Genomic DNA, 19,234 nt, shown 5'->3' with positions numbered 1-19,234 from the left:
GGTAAAAGCACATTCAAAGGGGCTCATGCACCCCAGTGTTTATAGCAGCACTATCAACAATAGCCAAAGTATGGAAAGAGCCCAGATGTCCATCGATGGATGAACAGATAAAGAAGATGTGGTGTATATATATACAATGGAGTATTACTCGGCAATCAAAAAGAATGAAATCTTGCCATTTGCAACTACATGGATGGAACTGGAGGGTATTATGCTAAGCTAAGTTAGTCATAGAAAGACAAATATCATATGACTTTACTCATATGAGGACTTTAAGATACAAAATAGATGAACATAAGGGAAGGAAAGCAAAACTAATATAAAAACAGGGTGGGGGACAAAACATAAGAGACTCATATATGGAGAACAAACAGAGGGTTACTGGAGGGGTTGTGGGATGGGCTAAATGGGTAAGGGGCATTAAGGAATCTACTCCTGAAATCACTGTTGCACTATATGCTAACTAACTTGGATGTAATTTTAAAAATAAATAAATAAATGGAAAAAGAGAAAAAAAGAAGGTAACAGAACACACAGAAACTACTACTTCTTAAAGGAAGGCTTAGCCTTGAGTTCTTACAAAGGCCTTGGCCATCAGACAGGCAATGCTCTCTTGCCTCCCTACACTCTGAAATACACCTAATCCTCAAACCTTATGTCTTATCCACAGAGCTTTCCAGTGCTTGGGGAAATAACACTAGACACCAATTCTCTGAGAAGGTGTAATCTCAAAAGCCCTTAGTGTAGCTTCCACATCCTTCAGACTCCCTTTTTGTATATGTGGCCATGGATGCTGTTGTTGGTTTGGGCTGGATAATTCCAACAGAAGCCACAATCATCTAAATGGGGCCCCCAGGCTGCAATGAACTCAAAGTTAAACACGTAATCATCCAAATATTCCATAATTCTGGAACCTCCTCAAATGGGAAGACAAGATTTGCTCTGCCTCTCACAAGCAATGTACTTTCCAATAATGGCACCAACCTCCCTGTGTCTCAGACTCCATCAACAGTAAGGTGGTAGTACACACAAAACCTGCATTTATGGGTAGATGGGGAGTTATTGTTTAATAGGCACAGAGTTTTAGTCTTGCAAAGTGAAAAGAATTCTGTGGGTGAATGGTAGTGTTGAGACCAAGACAATGAGTAATATCCTACCACCACTGAACTGGATGCTTAAAAATGGTCCAGGTAGTAAATTTTATGTTCTATGTATTTACCATGATTAAAAAATTGTTAATATTCTAGGGGCGCCTGGGTGGCTCAGTCGGCTAAGCGTCCGACTTCGGCTCGGGTCATGATCTCGTGGTCCGTGAGTTCGAGCCCTGCATCGGGCTTGACAGCTCAGAGCCTGGACCCTGTTTCGGATTCTGTGTCTCCCTCTCTCTCTGGCCTTCCCCCCGTTCATGCTCTGCTCTCTCTGTCTCAAAAATAAATAAATATTAAAAAAAATTTTTTTTAATTGTTAATATTCTAAACTTGATTTTGGTGACAGTTGCACAACTCTGGAAATATACTAAAACCCACTGAGTTGTACACTTTAAATGGGTGAATTGTGTGGTATCTGAATTGTATCTCAACTAACTTATTACAAAAGGGGAAAAAAGAAATCAAATGGGCATTCTAGAAACAAATCTATATTTTAAATCAACCAAACCTATATTTTAAATTAATCAGATAGATTTAACAGCAGACTGATTATAGCAGAAATAGGATTAGTGAATTCGAATATAGGTCAATAAAAATTAGTCAACCTGAATCATAGATGGAAAAGAGAATAAAGAACAGAACAGAACACAAGAAACATATGAAATATGTTTATATAACTGGAGTCCTAGAAGGAAAGAAAAAAGAGGATGCAGAAGTACTCTATAAAATAAATAAGAGCAAAGATTTTTCCAAAAATTATCAAAGCCATCAATCCACAAACTCAAGAATCTCAGCAAATCTGAAGCAAGATAAACAAACAACAACAAATCTGACCCAGGAACTTAACAGTCAAAATTTAAAAATAAAAAAATATAGAAGAAATTTTAAAAGATGCAGAGGAAAATAAGACACATCATGTTCAGGAGAAAAACAAAAGAATGGCATCTGAATTCTCATCAGAAGTAATAACATATTTAAATTGCTAATAGGTTTAAAAAGAAAAAAGGAAACCTATGACTTTATACCTTGAGAAAATAATCCAAAATAAGATGCATTCAAACAAATGATTTTAAAAGTTCATCACCAAAAGGGGCACCTGGGTGGCTCAATTGGTTGAGCGTCCGACTTCAGCCCAGGTCACGATCTCACTATTGTGAGTTTAAGCCCTGCGTCGGGCTCTGTGCTGACAGCTCAGAGCCTGGAGCCTTCTTCTGATTCTGTGTCTCCCTCTCTCTCTGCCCCTCCCCTGCTCATGTTCTGTCTCTCTCTGTCTCAAAAATAAATAAATACATTAAAAAAAATCAAAAGTTCATCACCAAAAGAACAGCACTGGGAAAAAGAACGAAAGGAGATGCTCAGGCTGTAAGAAATTGATCCCCCTCCCCCCAAGAAATACAAAACTAAAAAGAAGATATATTAATATTATTAATATAATTATATTAATAATATAATTAATAATGTATTCATATTATATATTAATAAATACAAAAGAATATTGGCTACTTAGGGGTGACTGGGTGGCTCAGTTGGTTAAATGTCCGACTTTGGCTCAAGTCATGATCTCACAGTTCATGAGTTCGAGACCCACGTTGCGCTCTACGCTGACAGCTCGGAGCCTGCAGCCTGCTTCAGATTCTGTGTCTCTGTCTCTCTCTGCCCCTCCCCTCCTTGCACTCTGTCTCTCTCTCAAAAATAAATTAACATTAAAAAAATTTTTTTCAACAAAAAAATAATATTGGCTATTTAAAACAATAATGGTAACAAAGACCTGTGGGTTTATAACAAAAATAGCACAAAGGGTAAAAAGGAGGTTAAATAGAATTAAACTATTGTGAAGATATCTTATGTAGTTTGCAAAGGGGTAAAAGTACTAACTGAATAGCTTTCAATATGTGGAGAATCCAGCTGTAATCTCTAGGGAGAGCACTGAAGGAATAATAAAAATATATACAACTAAAAAACTAAGTTAGGAAATTAAATGGAATAATAAACAAATAATTCATACAAAGAAGCTTGGAAAAAAAAAGAAATAGGAACCACAAAACAAGTATGGGAAAGAGAAAATAAATAGCAAGATGACAAACTAAAACACAGTGATAGCAACAACTATGATAAAAGTAAGTAGACTAAATATTCCAATTATAAGACAACTGTTGATAGACCAGATCTTCAACAAATAAAAAAGACTCAATCCTTTGCTATTTACAAGAGATTTTTTTTTAAATATGGCCACAAGACTATACACAAATAATCCTAAAGACTCCACCAAAACAACTATTAGAACTGATAAATGAATTCAGTAAAGTTGCAGGATACAAAATTAATATACAGAAATCTGTTGTGGTTTTTTTTTACATACTAATAACAAATTAGCAGAAAGCAAAATTAAGATAACAATTCCATTTACAATTGCACCAAAAAGAATAAAATACCTGGGAACAAACTTAACCAAGAAGGTGAAAGACCTGTATTCTGAAAACTATAAAATTTGATGAAAGAGATTAAAGACAACACAGACAAGTGGAAAAATATTCCATGATCATGGATTGGAGGAACTGTTAAGATGTCCATACTACTCAAAGTTATCAACAGATTCAATCCGACCCCTATCAAAATCCCGATAGCATTTTTCACAGAACTGGACCAAATAATCCTGAAAATTGTATGGAACCAAAAAAGACCCTGAATAGACAAAGCAATTTTGAGAAAGAACAACAAAGCTGGAGGCATCACAATCACAGATTTTTAAAATATATTACAAAGCTATAATAATCAAAACAGTACGGTACTGGTACAAAAACAGACACACAAATCAATGGAACAAAATAGAGAGTCCCGTATATAAACCCATGCTTATATGGTCAATTAATCTATGACAAAAAAGGAAATAATACACAGTAGGAAAAAGACAGTATATGGTACCAGGAAAACTGGACAGCTACATGCAAAAGAATGTATGTAGACCACTTTCTTACACCATACACAAAAAAACTCAATATGGATTAAAGATCTAAGCAAGACATGAGACCATAAAAGTCCTAGGAGAAAACACAGGCAATAATCTCTTTGACATCAACCTTGGCAACATTTTTCTAGATATGACTCTTTAGGCAAGGGGGGAAAAAAGCAAATATAAACTATTGGGACTACATCAACAATAAAAAGCTTTTGCACTGTGGAAGAATACCATTAATAAAATGAAAAGGCAACGTACTGAGTGGAGAAGATAAAGCAAATGATATATCTAATTAAGGGTTAATAGCTAAAATATATAAAGAACTTATACAACTCAACACCAGTAAGTAAATAAATAAATAATCCAATTTAAAAAATGGACATAGAACCTAAATAGACATTATTCCAAACAAGAAACATCGATGGCCAACAGACACATGAAAATATGCTCAACATCACTAATCATCAGGGAAATGCAAATCAAAACCACTGTGAGATATCACCTCACATCTGTCAGAATGGCTACTATCAAAAAGAAATAACAAGTGTTGGCCAAGATGTGGAGAAAAAGGAACATTTAGGCACTGTTTGTAGTAATGTAAATTGGTGCAGCCACTGTGGAAAACAGTATGGAGGTTCCTCCAAAAATAAAAAGTAGAAATATCCTGAAATGCAGTAATTCTACTACTGGGTATTTACCCAAAGAAAACAGAAATGTTAATTCAAAAAGATATATGTATCCCTATGTTTATGGCAGCATTATTTACAATAGCCAAATTATGGAAACAGCCCAAGTGTCTACCGACAGATGAATAGATAAGTAGTATACACACACACACACACACACACATACTGGAATATTACTCAGCCATGAAAACAATTAAATCTTGCCATTTGTAACAACCTGGGTGGATCCAGAAAGTAAAATGCTAAGTGAAATAAGTCAGTCAGAGAAAGACAAATACCGTATGATTTTACTTATATGTGGAATCTACATAACAAAACAAACAAACAAACAAAAAAGCATAAACAGACCCATAAATATAGGGAACAAACTGATGGTGCCAGAGGGAAGGGTGCGGGGGTACAGGAAAAAAATGGGTGAAGGGGAGTAGGAGGTACAGGCTTCCAGTTATGGAATGAATAAATCACAGGAATAAAAGGTACAGCGTAGGGCATATAGTCAACGTTATTGCCATAGTGTTGTATAGTAGCTACAGTTGTAGTTAGCACAGCACACAGAGCTATCCAATCACTATGTTGTACACCTGAAACTAATGTAACATTGTTTGTCAACTATACTTCAGTAAATAAGGCACAGGAAATGTAAAGAAAAGAAATGGAAAAAGGCATGCCATGCAGACACTATCCAAAAGAAAGTTGGGTGTCTATGCTAACCTCAAAGTAGGCTTAAATGCAATAAGTATTATTAAATAAAAACAGGAATATTTAATAACAAAAGAACTCATTCAACAAGAAGACAAAGCAGTCCTACCTGTGTATACATCTAGTAACATAGCTCCAAAATATACAAAGCAAAAATTCATAGAAATAAAAAAATTCCATAATTAAAGTTAAAGATTGTATATACCCCTTTCTCAGTAACTCACAGAACAAGTAGACAAAATAATTAGTAATACAGACAATTTTTAAAACTCTATTTACAACACAAGAAACAACAGGTGCTGGCAAGGATGTGCTGTTGGGTGGGTATGCAAACTGGTGCAGCCACTCTAGAGAACAATGTGGAGGTTCCTCAAAAAACTAAAAATAGAACTACCCTATGATCCAGCAATTACACTATTAGGTATTTACCCAAGCATACAAAAATGCAGATTTGAAAGGATACATGCACCCTAATGTTTATACAGCAGCCTTATCAATGATAAGCAAACTGTGGAGAGAGCCCAGTGTCCATCAACCGATGAATGGATAAAGATGTGGTATATATACACAATGGAATATTACTCAGCCACCAAAAAGAAAGAAATATTGCCATTTGCAACAACATGGATGGAGCCAGAATGCATTATGCTAAGTGACATGAGTAAACCAGAGGAAGACAAATACCATATGATTTCACTCATATGTGAAATTTAAGAAACAAAACAGATGAATCCATGGGAAGGGGTGGGAGAAGAGGAGAGAAGGAAACAAACCACGATGTTTGTTTAATGATAGACTCTTAATGATAGAGAACAGACTGAGGGTTAATGGAGGGAGGTATGTGGGAGATGGGCTAGATGGGTAATGGGTATTAAGGAGGGCACTTGTTGTGATGAGCGCTGGGTGTTATATGTAAGTGATGAATCACTGAATTCCACTCCTGCAATCAATATTGCACTGTATGCTGGCTAACTAAAATTTAAATTAAAAAATATATATCTACCTGACCTAATTAGTCTATAGAGAATAAACACTCAACAATTTCAAAATATATATTTTTGGCAATTTCATATAGAATATTTACCAAAATAGACCAGATACTAAACCATGAAGCAAGTCTCAACAAAATTCAAGGATTGAAATCATATAGTGTACTTTCTTACCACTAAGAAATTAATCTAGAAATCAGTAACAAAATGGTAAGTAGAAAATTATCAAAAGATTGAAAATTAAGCAACACACTTTGAAACAAAAGAAATAAGAAGTGTTTTGAACTGAATAATGAGATTATGACAAGTCAAAATTTCTGGGATGATCTTAAAAGGTCTTTAGAGAGGGGCGCCTGGGTGGCGCAGTCGGTTAAGTGTCCGACTTCAGCCAGGTCACGATCTCGCGGTCCGTGAGTTCGAGCCCCGCGTCAGGCTCTGGGCTGATGGCTCGGAGCCTGGAGCCTGTTTCCGATTCTGTGTCTCCCTCTCTCTCTGCCCCTGCCCCGTTCATGCTTTGTCTCTCTCTGTCCCAAAAAAAAAAAAAAAAAAAAAAAAAAAAAAAAACGTTGAAAAAAAAAAAAAAAGGTATTTAGAGATAAAATAGCTTTAGGGGTTCCTGGGGGGCTCAGTCAGTTAAGCCTCCAATTTCGGTCAGGTCATGTTCTCACAGTTCATGAGTTCGAGCCCCACACCGGGCTCTGTGCTGACAGCCTTGAGCCTGGAGCCTGTTTCAGATTCTGTGTCTCCCTCTCTGTCTGGCATGCACGCACTCTCGCTCTCTCTTTCTCTCTCTCTCAAAAATAAATAAACATTAAAAAAATTTAAATAGCTTTAAGTTCACATATTAAATCTTTGCTTGAATAATCAATAATTCCATCCCAGTAACCTGGTTGGGGGGGAGGCTAATCCTAATAAACTAAATGCCCCAGAAAAGTAGAAGAAAATATACAAATAAGAGCAAAAATCAATGAAATATAAAGCAGACAATTAATTAACAAAGCCAAAAGCTGGTTCTTTGAAAAGATTAATGTAATTGAGAAAACTCTACCAAAACTTATTAAGATGAACAGAGAGATGACACAAATGACCAATGAATAATAAAGGAAATCACTATAGATCCAACATTTCTTTAAAATTGAGCGCCTGGATGGCTCAGTCGGTTGAGCGTCCAACTTTGGCTCAGGTCGTGACCTCACGGTTGATGAGTTTGAGCTCCACTTTGTGCTGACAGCTCAGAGCCTGGAACCTGCTTGGGATATTCTCTCTCTCTCTCTCTCTCTCTTTCTCTCTCTCTCTCCCCCTCCCCTGCTCATGCTCTGTCTGTCTCAAAACTAAAATGAACATTTAAAAAAGTTTTTTTAAATAACCATAAATTATGTGTAATTTCTTGCCAGTACATTTGACACACTAGAAGAAATGGCCAAATCTTTAACAATGCAAACCTGACATGAGAAAAAAAAAATACCTGAATGGTCCTATATTCCTATATATCTGGAAAGTCTCATCTTACACAAATTCTTTCAGAGAATAGTGGAAGAAGATACACTTCCCTGCATATACCTGACAAGGATATCACAAGGAAAAAATATTAGAGGCCAACACCTCTCATGAACATAAATGCAAACCCCCTAAATAAAATATTAGAAAATCATTTACAGTTATAAAAAAGTACAATACATCATGACCAACTAGGATTTATTCCAGACTGCGGGGTTAATTCAACACTCAAAAGTCAATCAATCGGGGTGCCTGGGTGGCTGAGTCAGTTGAGTGTCCAACTTCAGTTCAGGTCATGATCCCGTGGTTCATGAGTTGGAGCCCCACATGGGGCTCGCTGTTGTCAGCACAGAGCCTACTTCATATCCTCTGTCCCTCTCTCTCTCTGCCCTTCCCCTCCCCCTCTCTCACTCTCTCTCTCTCTCTCTCTCACACACACACACACACTCTCTCTCTCTCTCAAAAATAAAAATAAGTCAACCAACATAATTAATAAGTTAATAATAAATTAATAAATTAAATTAAAGGAAGAAATTAATAAATAATATTATTAAATTAAAGGAGGAAAAAACATTATTTCAATAAAGACAGAAAAATTATTTGGTGAAATTTAAAACCCATTAATGATAAAAATTCTCAGAAAACCAGGAATATAAGAGACGGTCCTTAATCTAACAAAGAGTATATTTATAAACAACTAACGTCAATAATATACTTAATGGTGAAACACTGAACATATTCCCCCTGAGATGAAAGGCAAGAGAAGGATGTCTGCTATAGCCACTTCCATTCAACATTATATTATAGATCCTAGCCAAGACTAAGTCAAAAAATAATAATAATACTAAAAGTATAAAGACGTTGCAGAGAAAAAAGGGTAAAGTAGTTTTTATTCACAAAGACATGATCGTACATGTACAAACTTCTAAGTAACCTATAAAATATTCAAATTAATAAGCAAATTTGGTAACTCTGCTGCAAAGTCAATAAACAAAAAGCACTTTAAACCAGCAAAAAGCAATTAGGAAATGAAAATTTTAAAAGTCCCATTTACAGAGTGCTGAAAACACTAGGTGTCTAGGAATAAGTTTAACAACATCAACAAAAAAAGAATAGCAACAAAATATTGCTAAGAATATTTTGCTAATATATTGCTAATTAAAGAAGACCTAAATTAAAGGATATTCTATGGTCAACATTTGGAAAACTTAATATGAAGACTTCCATTCTCTCCAAATTGGTCGAAAATCCCAACAGGTTTTTTTGGGTTGGAGCGGAAACTGGCAAGCCAACTCTAAAATTTATACGGATGTGCAAAGGACCTAAAATAGACATAGCAATCTTGAAGCAAAAGAACACAGGTAACTGATTTTAATACTTACTGTCAGGCCATGCTAATTAACACAGTGCGGTATTGACCTAAGAACTGACAAACCAATGGAACATGGTAACAGAGTCCAACAATAAACCCCCACATGCAGTCACTTGATTTATGAGCAAGGCTCAGAGTAGGAGTGGAGGTGATAGCCAGACTTCAATGGGTTAGGGGAACAAATGACCTGCCCTGGAAGGCAGTGCCTGGAGAAACACAGTAGGCACCCCAAGTGTACTAAGGGTAGGTCTACATGGATGGATTCTCCAGTCACACTGAGGCACTGGAGCACAGCCTGGAGGAGCCAGAGAACTGGGTCCAATCAGGATTCGGGGTGGGGGCTTGGCCAGGTATTGGGGTGAGGGCCAGAGGAATGGGAGATCTGGGGCAGGGAGGTGGTAGTTGCTTCAATGTAGGGGTGGAGGGAACAGCCTGACAGCTTTGGGTTCAAGGGAACTACAGGAGGGGAGATGTGATATTTCCCTCTCCCTCTCACCTGGATACACCTTCAACATCAAAGACTGAGTGTCTGGGTGGCTCAGTAGGTTAAGCATCCGATTCTTGGTTTCATGATCTCAGGATTTGTGAGTTCGAGCCCCGCATCGGGCTCACGCTGGCAGGGCAAAGCCTGCTTGAGCTTCTCTGCCTCCCTTTCTCTCTGCCCCACCCCTGCTTGAGCTCTCTCTCTCATAATATAAATAAATAAACATTAAAAAAAATCAAAGTCAGATCATGTTACACATCTAATGAAAACCCTTAACGGTTTCTTCTTGACCACATGATAAAATGTAAGCTCCTTGGAAGGCCTCCAGGATTCTGTCACTGGATCTTGCCTCCCTCTCACTACTCCTCCCTCCCCCAGTGCCAACTCTGCTTTGGCACAGTGAATGCCTTGCTCAGCCCTAACAGCAAACTCCTCTGCATATGCTCTCTCCTCTTCCAAGAACACCCTCCTTATTCCTCACCAATCTAACCCCAGCCATCTCCTCCAGGAAGCCTTCCTGGATCCTCTCACTAGGCTAAGTACTCCCCAGTCGTAAGCCACAACACCCTGAGTTGACCCCTAGAACAGCACCTCTCACATTCTCTGCCGGCGTCAATCACCTGTGGCCCCCATCAGGCTGCAAGCTCTTTGAAGAGTTGTATTCCCATCCCTGATCACCCAAGTCAATAAGATTCTTTAAAGAAGGAACAACCCTAAAGAGGTACCAAGAAAAGCTGGTGGAGAATTAAAAGAGAAATAGAACTTGGAGTTGGCCAGGACAGAGCCTAGGGGAGAACAGTTAGAAAGCAGAGGGAAATGAGGCATGGTAGTAGTTGAGTCTATGTTGCTCCAAGGATCTCCACAGTCCTTTATGAGCTCTGAGCACAAGTTAGGAAGAAGGCTGATTTTAAAAATAAATAAAAAATAAGAGGGAAAGATCTAGGCTGGATTCCCCTCACGGGTAAGATGGAGGAGACAACAACAACACAGGTAATATCACTGCCATCAGACCTTGGCCCCTGGCCACTGCTGTGAGCTGGCAAAAGAGAAACATGCCTATCAGCAGTACTTCGTGCCCATAACAAGACATGTACATGAAAACTATAGTGTGTCTGCTCCTGTCCTCTTTTGTTTTGCCAAAATTGGATGTACAAATAGCGCAAAAATAAAAGAAATGCCAAGGAAAAGCATATGAAACGTGAGGCTAGTATAGCACGTTTGCTTTCCTGTCAGACATAACAACTTGTGTTAAATTAAACACTGTCAGTGTTTATCCAGGAGATACCACAGGCTGCTGAGACATGTCAGTCTGCCTGCCAGGGTCTCAGCTCCTGTCCACTCTCGGTGTCCAAGGGACCCACAGGAAGAGGAAATCCCAGGACAAAGCCTGCACTGATCAGGCTTGAATAACCAATGGTTTTCAGTATCTTTTTTAATTGCTCTTACTGAATAAATTATGGTACATCCACTCAACAAAATATTGCTCACCAACGAAAAGAAATGAGCTTTCAAGCCATGAAAAGACATGAAGAAACCTTACATACATATTACTAAGTGAAAGCAGCATACCATATGATTCCAACTATATGACATTCTTAAAAAGCAAAATTATGGAGACGGTAAAAAGGTCAGTGGTTGCCAGGGATTAGGGAGGAGGGCAGGATGAACAGGTGGAGCAAAGAGATGTTTAGGGCAGTGAAACATTATGTATGATACATAATGATGGAGCCATGTCAAACCCTTAGAATGTGCTCTACACAGAATGAGTCCTAGAGTCAACTATGAACTTCAGCTAATAATAATGTATCAACATTGGCTATCACCAATGTCAACACTGATGCAAGACGGTGACAACAGGGGAAACTGTGGTCTCTGCATTTTTTGTTCCATTTTTCTATAAACCTAAAACTGCTCTGAAAAAGACTTAATTTTTTTTTTAATTGCTACTACAAGCCATAGATATGGGCTCTATTGCTGGGACTCTAGGAAAGGAAATCCCAGGTCATCTCATGACTTCCAGCTGACCTCACAGGAGTCACCTGTGTGAAAATTAAACTGGTGTCCATCCACCTAAATAAAAACCACAGGTTAGGACTGACAACCACAAATTTACAGGCTGAGAACACATGGGGGTCCAATTTGCTGTCAGCATCAGTGAAAGCCTGAAAGCGCCAGGAACAGTGAACCTAGGGGAACTTAGAAAGGAGTCCATCTGCCAAGGAGAGAGAAGCAGGGCAGATGACCGACCGCTGGAGTCACTTGTGACCTTCACACTCACTGTCCAGCCCTGCACATGTGGACCAGCAACCTCCACTTAGGGTCGCCCATGCTGACCGCTCAAACCTCTCACCTGTCCGTGGTGTAGGAGGGAAGCAGAAGTGGCCATGCTGGGGAATGATTCAGAAAGGGAGACTTGGGCACCGACATGCACAGCTTGGTTCACTCTGGCTCCAATTATGTGATAAGGCAGCATGACCTGCCTGGGGAAAAGTGCAAGCCTAGAAGTCAGAGACTGAATGAAGCCCCATTTCACTACCTGGGTGGCCTGGTCCTTTCCCCTCATCAGCAAAGCCAGGAAATAGGTGCCCTAGATCCATAAAGTTAAAGCTGGGATGGACCCAGCTTGCAGGTGACACAGAGTCCAGGAAGAGTAAACGCTTGCACAAGTTTGCACAGCTGGGTAGCAGAGGAACTCCTGACTGACAAACTGCCTTCCTCGTAGTTCACTGCAGTTTGTGCATGGCCACAGGAGAGTTAGAATAAAGATAATCTGTATGAAATGTTTTGGAAAGTTAAACACACTAGCTAAAGGGAAGCTGTTGTCCATACTATTTATCTTTTCACTCCTCAGTCCTGTTCTGCTCTAAGGGGAACATCTCCTGTGAGAGAGGGCTCTTGGCAAGGGTCAGCTGTGTCACCGGCACCAGCTGGTGGTGCTGCCATCCCAAGTTACAGAGCCAGGGATGGAGGAAGCTCTTGGCCCCAGAACTGTGACCTGCGAGGTAGCCTGATTGGCTGCATTCTCCCCCTGTGCACTCCAATGGCAGTAGGCAATAAGGCTTCCTGGGGAAAGGGAATATGTTTTGTGAAGAATAATTCCGTCTCTAATCCATGAAGCATGCCAGGCCAGTAATCCGCTAAGCGCTTGAGAGAGACCCATTTGGCTTTTGCTTCAGCATACCCACTGAAGCGTCGGTTCACCCCATTTCCAGACCTTTTGTGCTCCCACCAGTTTAACTAATGTGCAAACATATTCCCAAACAGCCTCCAAAACAGATTATTACCAACAGACTGGACAATGACGCAAATGGAGGCCATCTCCATAAGTGAAACAAGTTGAGTCAAAAGGGATCATTTGCGTGGCTTAAATCATGGAGGTGGGCGACATCCACAGGACTGGATTCACAATGGCTGGCATTAGCAATTTAACCTGGTTCTTTCTTGACCCAAGCCTTGGGTGGGTCTTCACTTCCAGAGCCCCCACCCCACCCCCACACCCCAGTCCCCCCCCACCCCACCCCGACACACACAGATGGTAAAGCCACCACCGCACATTCCTCTTCTTTGGTGGTCCCCACTGGGATACAGTTCCATTGGTATAATTAGGAAGACACCAGAGAGAATTCAGCTCCATGTATTTTTTATGAGAAATGCGTCAGTATGTTTTTTTCTCCTCACACTCCCCCAAAGAAAGGGACTAGAGCAGAGGGAGTTGCAACCTTAGATCAGCAACTCCACGATACAGTGAGTGCGAGAAGACAGCAGGCAGCGGATGGGAAACCGCTGAGTCATTAATCAGAATTTTCTTATCCAGCGTAATCCAGGTTCAACAGTTGGGATACCTTTCATGCCCTCCCCAACCTCCTCTAAACCACCCCCACCACCGCCGCCCTGCAAACTTCCATTCCCACTAAATTAATGGTGTCTTTCAACAAAAGGCCTATGCCTGGGAAACCATGCTGGGTCTGTCCCTCAGAGAGTGCCTCAACTGCCCATCTCATCACCAACACAGTTGCTTTGCGGGGAATACAGATGTACCCACTCCTCATATGCAGTGCCCAACTTCCCCACCACCACAACCAGGCCAAGGGGTGAGCCACCGACTTTGGAAGCTTCTTGGTCAGTTTGGACTCAACTATGCCCATCAATGTTTTGTTCCTATTTTATCCATTCTTTCACTGTTAAGAATAGAAAAGAGTTGGGACGCCTGGGTGGCTCAGTTGGTTAAGTGTCCGACTTCAGCTCAGGTCATGATCTCACAGTTTGTGGGTTTGAGCCCTTCATCAGGCTCTGTGCTAACAGCTCAGAGCCTGTAGCCTGTTTCAGTCTCTGTCTCTGTGTCTCTCTGCCCCTCCCCTACTTGCGCTCTGTCTCTCTGTCTCTAAAATAAATAAACATGTAAAAAAATATATAAGAATATAGAGGAGTCAGAAGGAGACTCAATATTGCTGTAACCATATGATTTGCTGGATCCTCTTGAGTGAGTCATATTCTCCAAGTCTGTTCCCTTATTTGTGAGTTAAGAGGGTTGAACTGGATGACCTTCGTGGTCCTCCTGGGCTCTGAGTCCTCCTCCCATCCCACCTTCCTCCCACCCCCACTGCAAGTAGGAGGTCAAAGTGCTGGGCTTCTTGTTTTTTTATCATGAGCTCCTAGAGGTAAAATGAACACAGGTGAGATTTTACAACTCCTCAAACTCACTTTGCAGCTAGTAGGGAACTCAAATATTACACTGCACAGAGGCCATGCCTTCAGGCAGGAAAGGTAGCCATAGATAGGAAATACAGCTAGGAATAGATAGGAAAACTGTGATCCAGAGAAGCTAAATGTCTTGCACAAAGTCCAGCTTTTTTTGCTTTTTTTTTCCTTCTGTTTTTTTTTTTTTTTTTGAGAGAGAGAGAGAAAGAGAGCAGGGAGGGGCAGGGAGAGACACGGAGAGAATCCCAAGCAGGCTCTGTGTGTGTGTGGAGCCCAAAGCGGAGCTTGAACTCACAAACCTCGAGATCATGGCCTGAACCGAAATCAGAAGTCAGATGCTTAACCACCAAGCCACCCAGGTGCCCTGGAAAGCCCCAGCTGTCTTAACAGGTGATACCAAGAGGCCCAGGAGCCAAATCTTCAGTTTCCTCGTGCTGACTTCCCCCAGACCACAACGGATGTTATGAGAAGGCATTATTTTGGGTATCAGCCAAAGCTTGAAAAGAAATCACTAAATACAAAATCAAGTCTTTATGGAAGCAAATCATAGCTATAGCCCCTTAATACTCATATTATTATTTATGACCAAGAGATGGTAGTGAGAGCTTTGATGCTAAACCCTTTCCAACTAGAAAGCTACGGGTAACTGGCGTTTTCCTTATCAGCCAATCTACTTAGTGACTATGGAAATCAGAAACCATGTCAGGGGTACTCACGATTGATGGCAAAGGACTTCCAACCTGACATACAGAGCTTGAGGAGAAGCCCTGCTTTGCTAACCGACGAGGTAATCTTGACACATTTACAAATGTGTTTATGGCTCTGCCAATGTTTAACAAGAACCTGCAGAAGCCAAAGAACTGTTCTATTTATCTGCAATTTTTCAATGCTATTGCTCTAAATAGCAAATGGTTTATTTTTAAAACTCGAGAGGTTCTTTTTTTAAGTTAAATTTCATTTCCCATATGTGTAGGAGAAGCTCTTTTAGGCTGAAATCATTCAATTATCTGAGCCAAAATGATAATACTTTCCTCACTAACATAAAATCTAGAAATGTGCTCACAGAGAAAAATATCATTCCCAACGTGTACTCAAATTCACACTGAAGAATCCCAACATTCACTTCAGGGACAATTTCATTCTTGTAAATGATCAGCCTCACTCATCCAATACAGCTACAAAATCCACACAAGCCACCCAGAGCATTAGTCATTGGGATTTCAAAGTACATTAAAACACACCACACAGATAAAAGCAGGGGTTGTTCTGGGTTTAGAGCATCTCAACATCAGTTCCTGGAGAGAGAAGTGGTAGATAGCTGGGTTCTCAAAGAGAAAAGGGCTGGAGTCCTCACCCATTACTGACACTGATCTGAAGGCTGAGAGGTATCATTATGCCACCAGCAAGTCACAGAGTCACTGGCCAGGCCCTGTGGTCTTGGCAGGGAGCTGGCTGTTCCTTCCAATTACCTCAAGACTAGTCCCATTAGCTCTTTAGCCCAGAGAGTGAATCTTGCCTCAACTCAGTCTCCAGATGGCTTCCTGAATTACCCACCCAGGTAACACCCTAGCCAGACTGAGATTTCTAGGACCCTCGGTAATCTGAGGCAGTGAGGGCCCACTGCTACATGATGCTGAAGATTTACCAGATGAACTACTTGATCTTTAATGCATTTGGAGGATCAAGTAGGCAGCAGGAAAAAGAAAGAACAACTCCCATGTAACACTTAACCTGGATAAGAATCTGCATTTTCCTTTGCGATGACTTGATATCCTTGCTTTTTCAAAGGAGAAAATCACCTGAACCAGGCCAGTGGCCACTTCCTTGTGCAACTCGTCCCAGGCACCCATTCACTGACTGTTTGAGCATGTCCTAATTCCAATACACTTAAAGAGCATTTTTCTCTTCATCCCCTCCATTGCCTGCAGGACTAACAATCCAAAGCAGCGTAATCCAGCAATAGCACTACTCCTCTTAGTCACAGGGCGAACTTGACCGTAGCCTGACTCCCTCGGCAAATGTATGCAAGGGAGAGTATGGACCGCTGAATTCCAGTGGTCATTGCCAAGTAACAAGTCATTCTTTTCCAACATTTACAAAAAAAAAAAAAAAAAAAAAAAAAGCAAGCAAACCTGGGGGTTAAATTGCATCCCTGTTGCCAGGAGTTAATTAGTTATGCAACAGCCAAAGGTCAGCAGCAGATGATACAAAAATCCCCATAATTAGAATAATCAGTAAGTAGGCATTCAGCAATTGCATACCAAGTGAAAGATTCACCAATGCAGTGGCAATGCATGCCTGCTTCTGCAGCCCCACCCCCCCTGAACCAGTGGCTTGCACTCCACATAAAATAAGAAGGAAGCTTCTGGTCTCTTCCACATCCATTCATGGACATGCAGGGCCTCCAAACCTCCAAAGGACAAAAACAGCAGGCGAGGATATCTATCAAGCATGCTCCCTCTGTTCCAGACATTAGCCATGCTAGTTCCCACCCATGTAATTACTCTTCTGTTGACCACCCACATTTATTCAGCTTTCAAGACATGACAACAAGGTCTGAGATTTGAGGCATGTACCTGACTCTCTCTCCCCTCCAGGGGTGGTGGAATCTGATCAGCAAAACCAATCTTCCCTGGATCACCCATAAAGGCACTAACCTCATCCACGTTCTCAAAAGCGTTGATGACATCATATGGCAAACAGGACAGAAGGTCAATCACAAACCACGTCTTCAGGTAGTTCATGCGGATGAGTTTGGGGTCAGAAATCACCTCCCCAGCTGGTCCAACAAAAGTAGTATGAAAATTCAGCACAATGTCCACCAAAAAGATCACATCCACGATGCTATCCACAACCAGCCAGGCCACGTTGTTCTGCCTGGTTTTAAAGGAGACATTGTAAGGGACCAGGATAGCTGTGTAGAAGGTTAAGATCAAGATGATCCAATCCCACGTGGTCTTAAAAACACAGTAATGTAAGATGATGTGAGGGGGAGTCTTTGGTGCCTCTTGCTTGTACTGGGGAAGGATGTCTGAGCCCAGCTGTAGAACCTGTACAGAAAAACATGATCAAGAGAGAACTAAGTTAGGATTTCATTGCAAGCATCTGACCAATCAGCATCTGTCACTATTAAATGCTCATGAGACTCCAGATGGATCGTTAGGAGCAAAAACAGGTACTGCCTGGGTGGCTCAGTCAGTTGAGTCTCCAACTCTTGATTTCGGCTCAGGTCATGATTTTGCAGTTCGTGAAACCAAGTCCCACATCTGGCTCTGCACTGGGCATGGAGCCTGCTTAAGATACTCTCTCTCCCTCTTCCTCTGCCCCTCCCCTACTCACACTAACTCTCTTAAAAAAAAGGCGGGGGGGGGGGTACTAGAGGAGTATGAGAGAATCGAAGTGAACATTATAATATAATCATGAGGAAACAATGAAAATCTATTATTTGGCTTCCTGTGAGCCAAGCATTGTACTAAGTACCTCACATACATTTATTATCTCACTTAATTCTAAACACAACCCTGTATTGTTGGCTAATTATTATTCCAATGCAACAAGTCAGAAACTGAGGCTGAAGAGGATTAAGCAACTTTACTCAACAAATATTCACCGTTCTGTGCCAGGAACTGTCCTAGATGCTGGATGTACAGCAATGAAGGAAACAGTGTGATGCCTACTCTCATGGAGCTGGGACTAGTAGACAAATCAAGATAACTTCAAATTGTGATAAGAGCTAACTAAGAGGAAGGGGTAGGGACATGGTGACTGGATAGAATATGACATAAAGAGCAGGGGAGGAACAGCATTTGAACTGAAACTATTAATGACAACCAGAAACCATCTATTCAAACTTGTATGAAAAACTATCTGAGGCAGAGATAATAACTAGCAAATAACCCCAGGGGGGGACAAGCTTGATGTTTTCAGGCAAAAAGGGAAGTCTGGCATGACCAAAGCCGACTGGATGATGGGAAAGGGATGCCAGATGAGCTCAGAGGGGGAGCGGAAACCAGACCACACAGGACCTAGTGGGCCATGAGGAGGGACTGGACTTCATTCCCAGTATGTCTGAGTGGAACTGGAGAGGTTTAACAAAAGAACATTAATCTGGTGCATGTTTTTAAAAGATCACCCTGGCTACTATGTAGATAATGAATTGAGGCAGAGGATTAGAGCAAAGAACAGACTCAGGGGACTTGTTATAACAGCCTGGGAAAGAGATGAGGTGATGGGGTAAAGTAGTCTGATTTTTTTACATATTTTTTACATAAAACCAGCTGATGACGTGCTTATGGTCAGAAAAGGAAAGGAAAGGGAGCAGTGGAAAGTACCACTACTCTGTCCCAAAACCCAGCATGGTGGCTGGCCCAGAGTAGGCAGGCACTACAGGATGGTTTTTAAGTGGATGACTGAACTTCAAGGTCATACAGCTAGCAAAAGATGGAACCAAGCCCCAGACTAGGTCTAGCTGGATTAGAAACACATGCTGTTTCACATCAAGGTTACATTTCCCTAAATAATAGGCTTTTGCAGAAGCAGACTCAGTGAAGGATGAAGTCCAGAGAAGCTCAGCTCCAAGAAAGTATCACAGATGGGTTTCACACTCAGTAGCCAGCTTTCAGAGGCCAGGCCAAGCTGGAAGGGACCCTCACCCCCTGCCCCCAGCTGCTCCTCTGTGCCACCTACAGGTTCTTATAAACCTCTA

At 40.9% G+C, this 19,234-nt stretch overlaps 1 protein-coding gene across 3 annotated transcripts in view; it reads right to left on the bottom strand.

The window, feature by feature from the left end:
• Nucleotides 1-19,234, bottom strand: part of KCNH1 (potassium voltage-gated channel subfamily H member 1) — a 390,176-nt gene that overhangs the window by 296,763 nt on the left and 74,179 nt on the right. For 2 of the 3 annotated variants that reach the window (XM_058701734.1, XM_058701731.1), the window contains exon 6: nucleotides 17,106-17,579. In XM_058701734.1, coding sequence (XP_058557717.1) covers nucleotides 17,106-17,579 — 474 coding nt within the window. The remainder of the gene's footprint in view (nucleotides 1-17,105; nucleotides 17,580-19,234) is intronic. The other variant, XM_058701732.1, reaches the window with a different exon arrangement.

Source organism: Neofelis nebulosa, chromosome 15 (genome assembly GCF_028018385.1).
Source record: "Neofelis nebulosa isolate mNeoNeb1 chromosome 15, mNeoNeb1.pri, whole genome shotgun sequence".
Lineage (NCBI taxonomy): Eukaryota > Metazoa > Chordata > Mammalia > Carnivora > Felidae > Neofelis > Neofelis nebulosa.
This window is presented reverse-complemented; position numbering and strand designations above follow the sequence as displayed.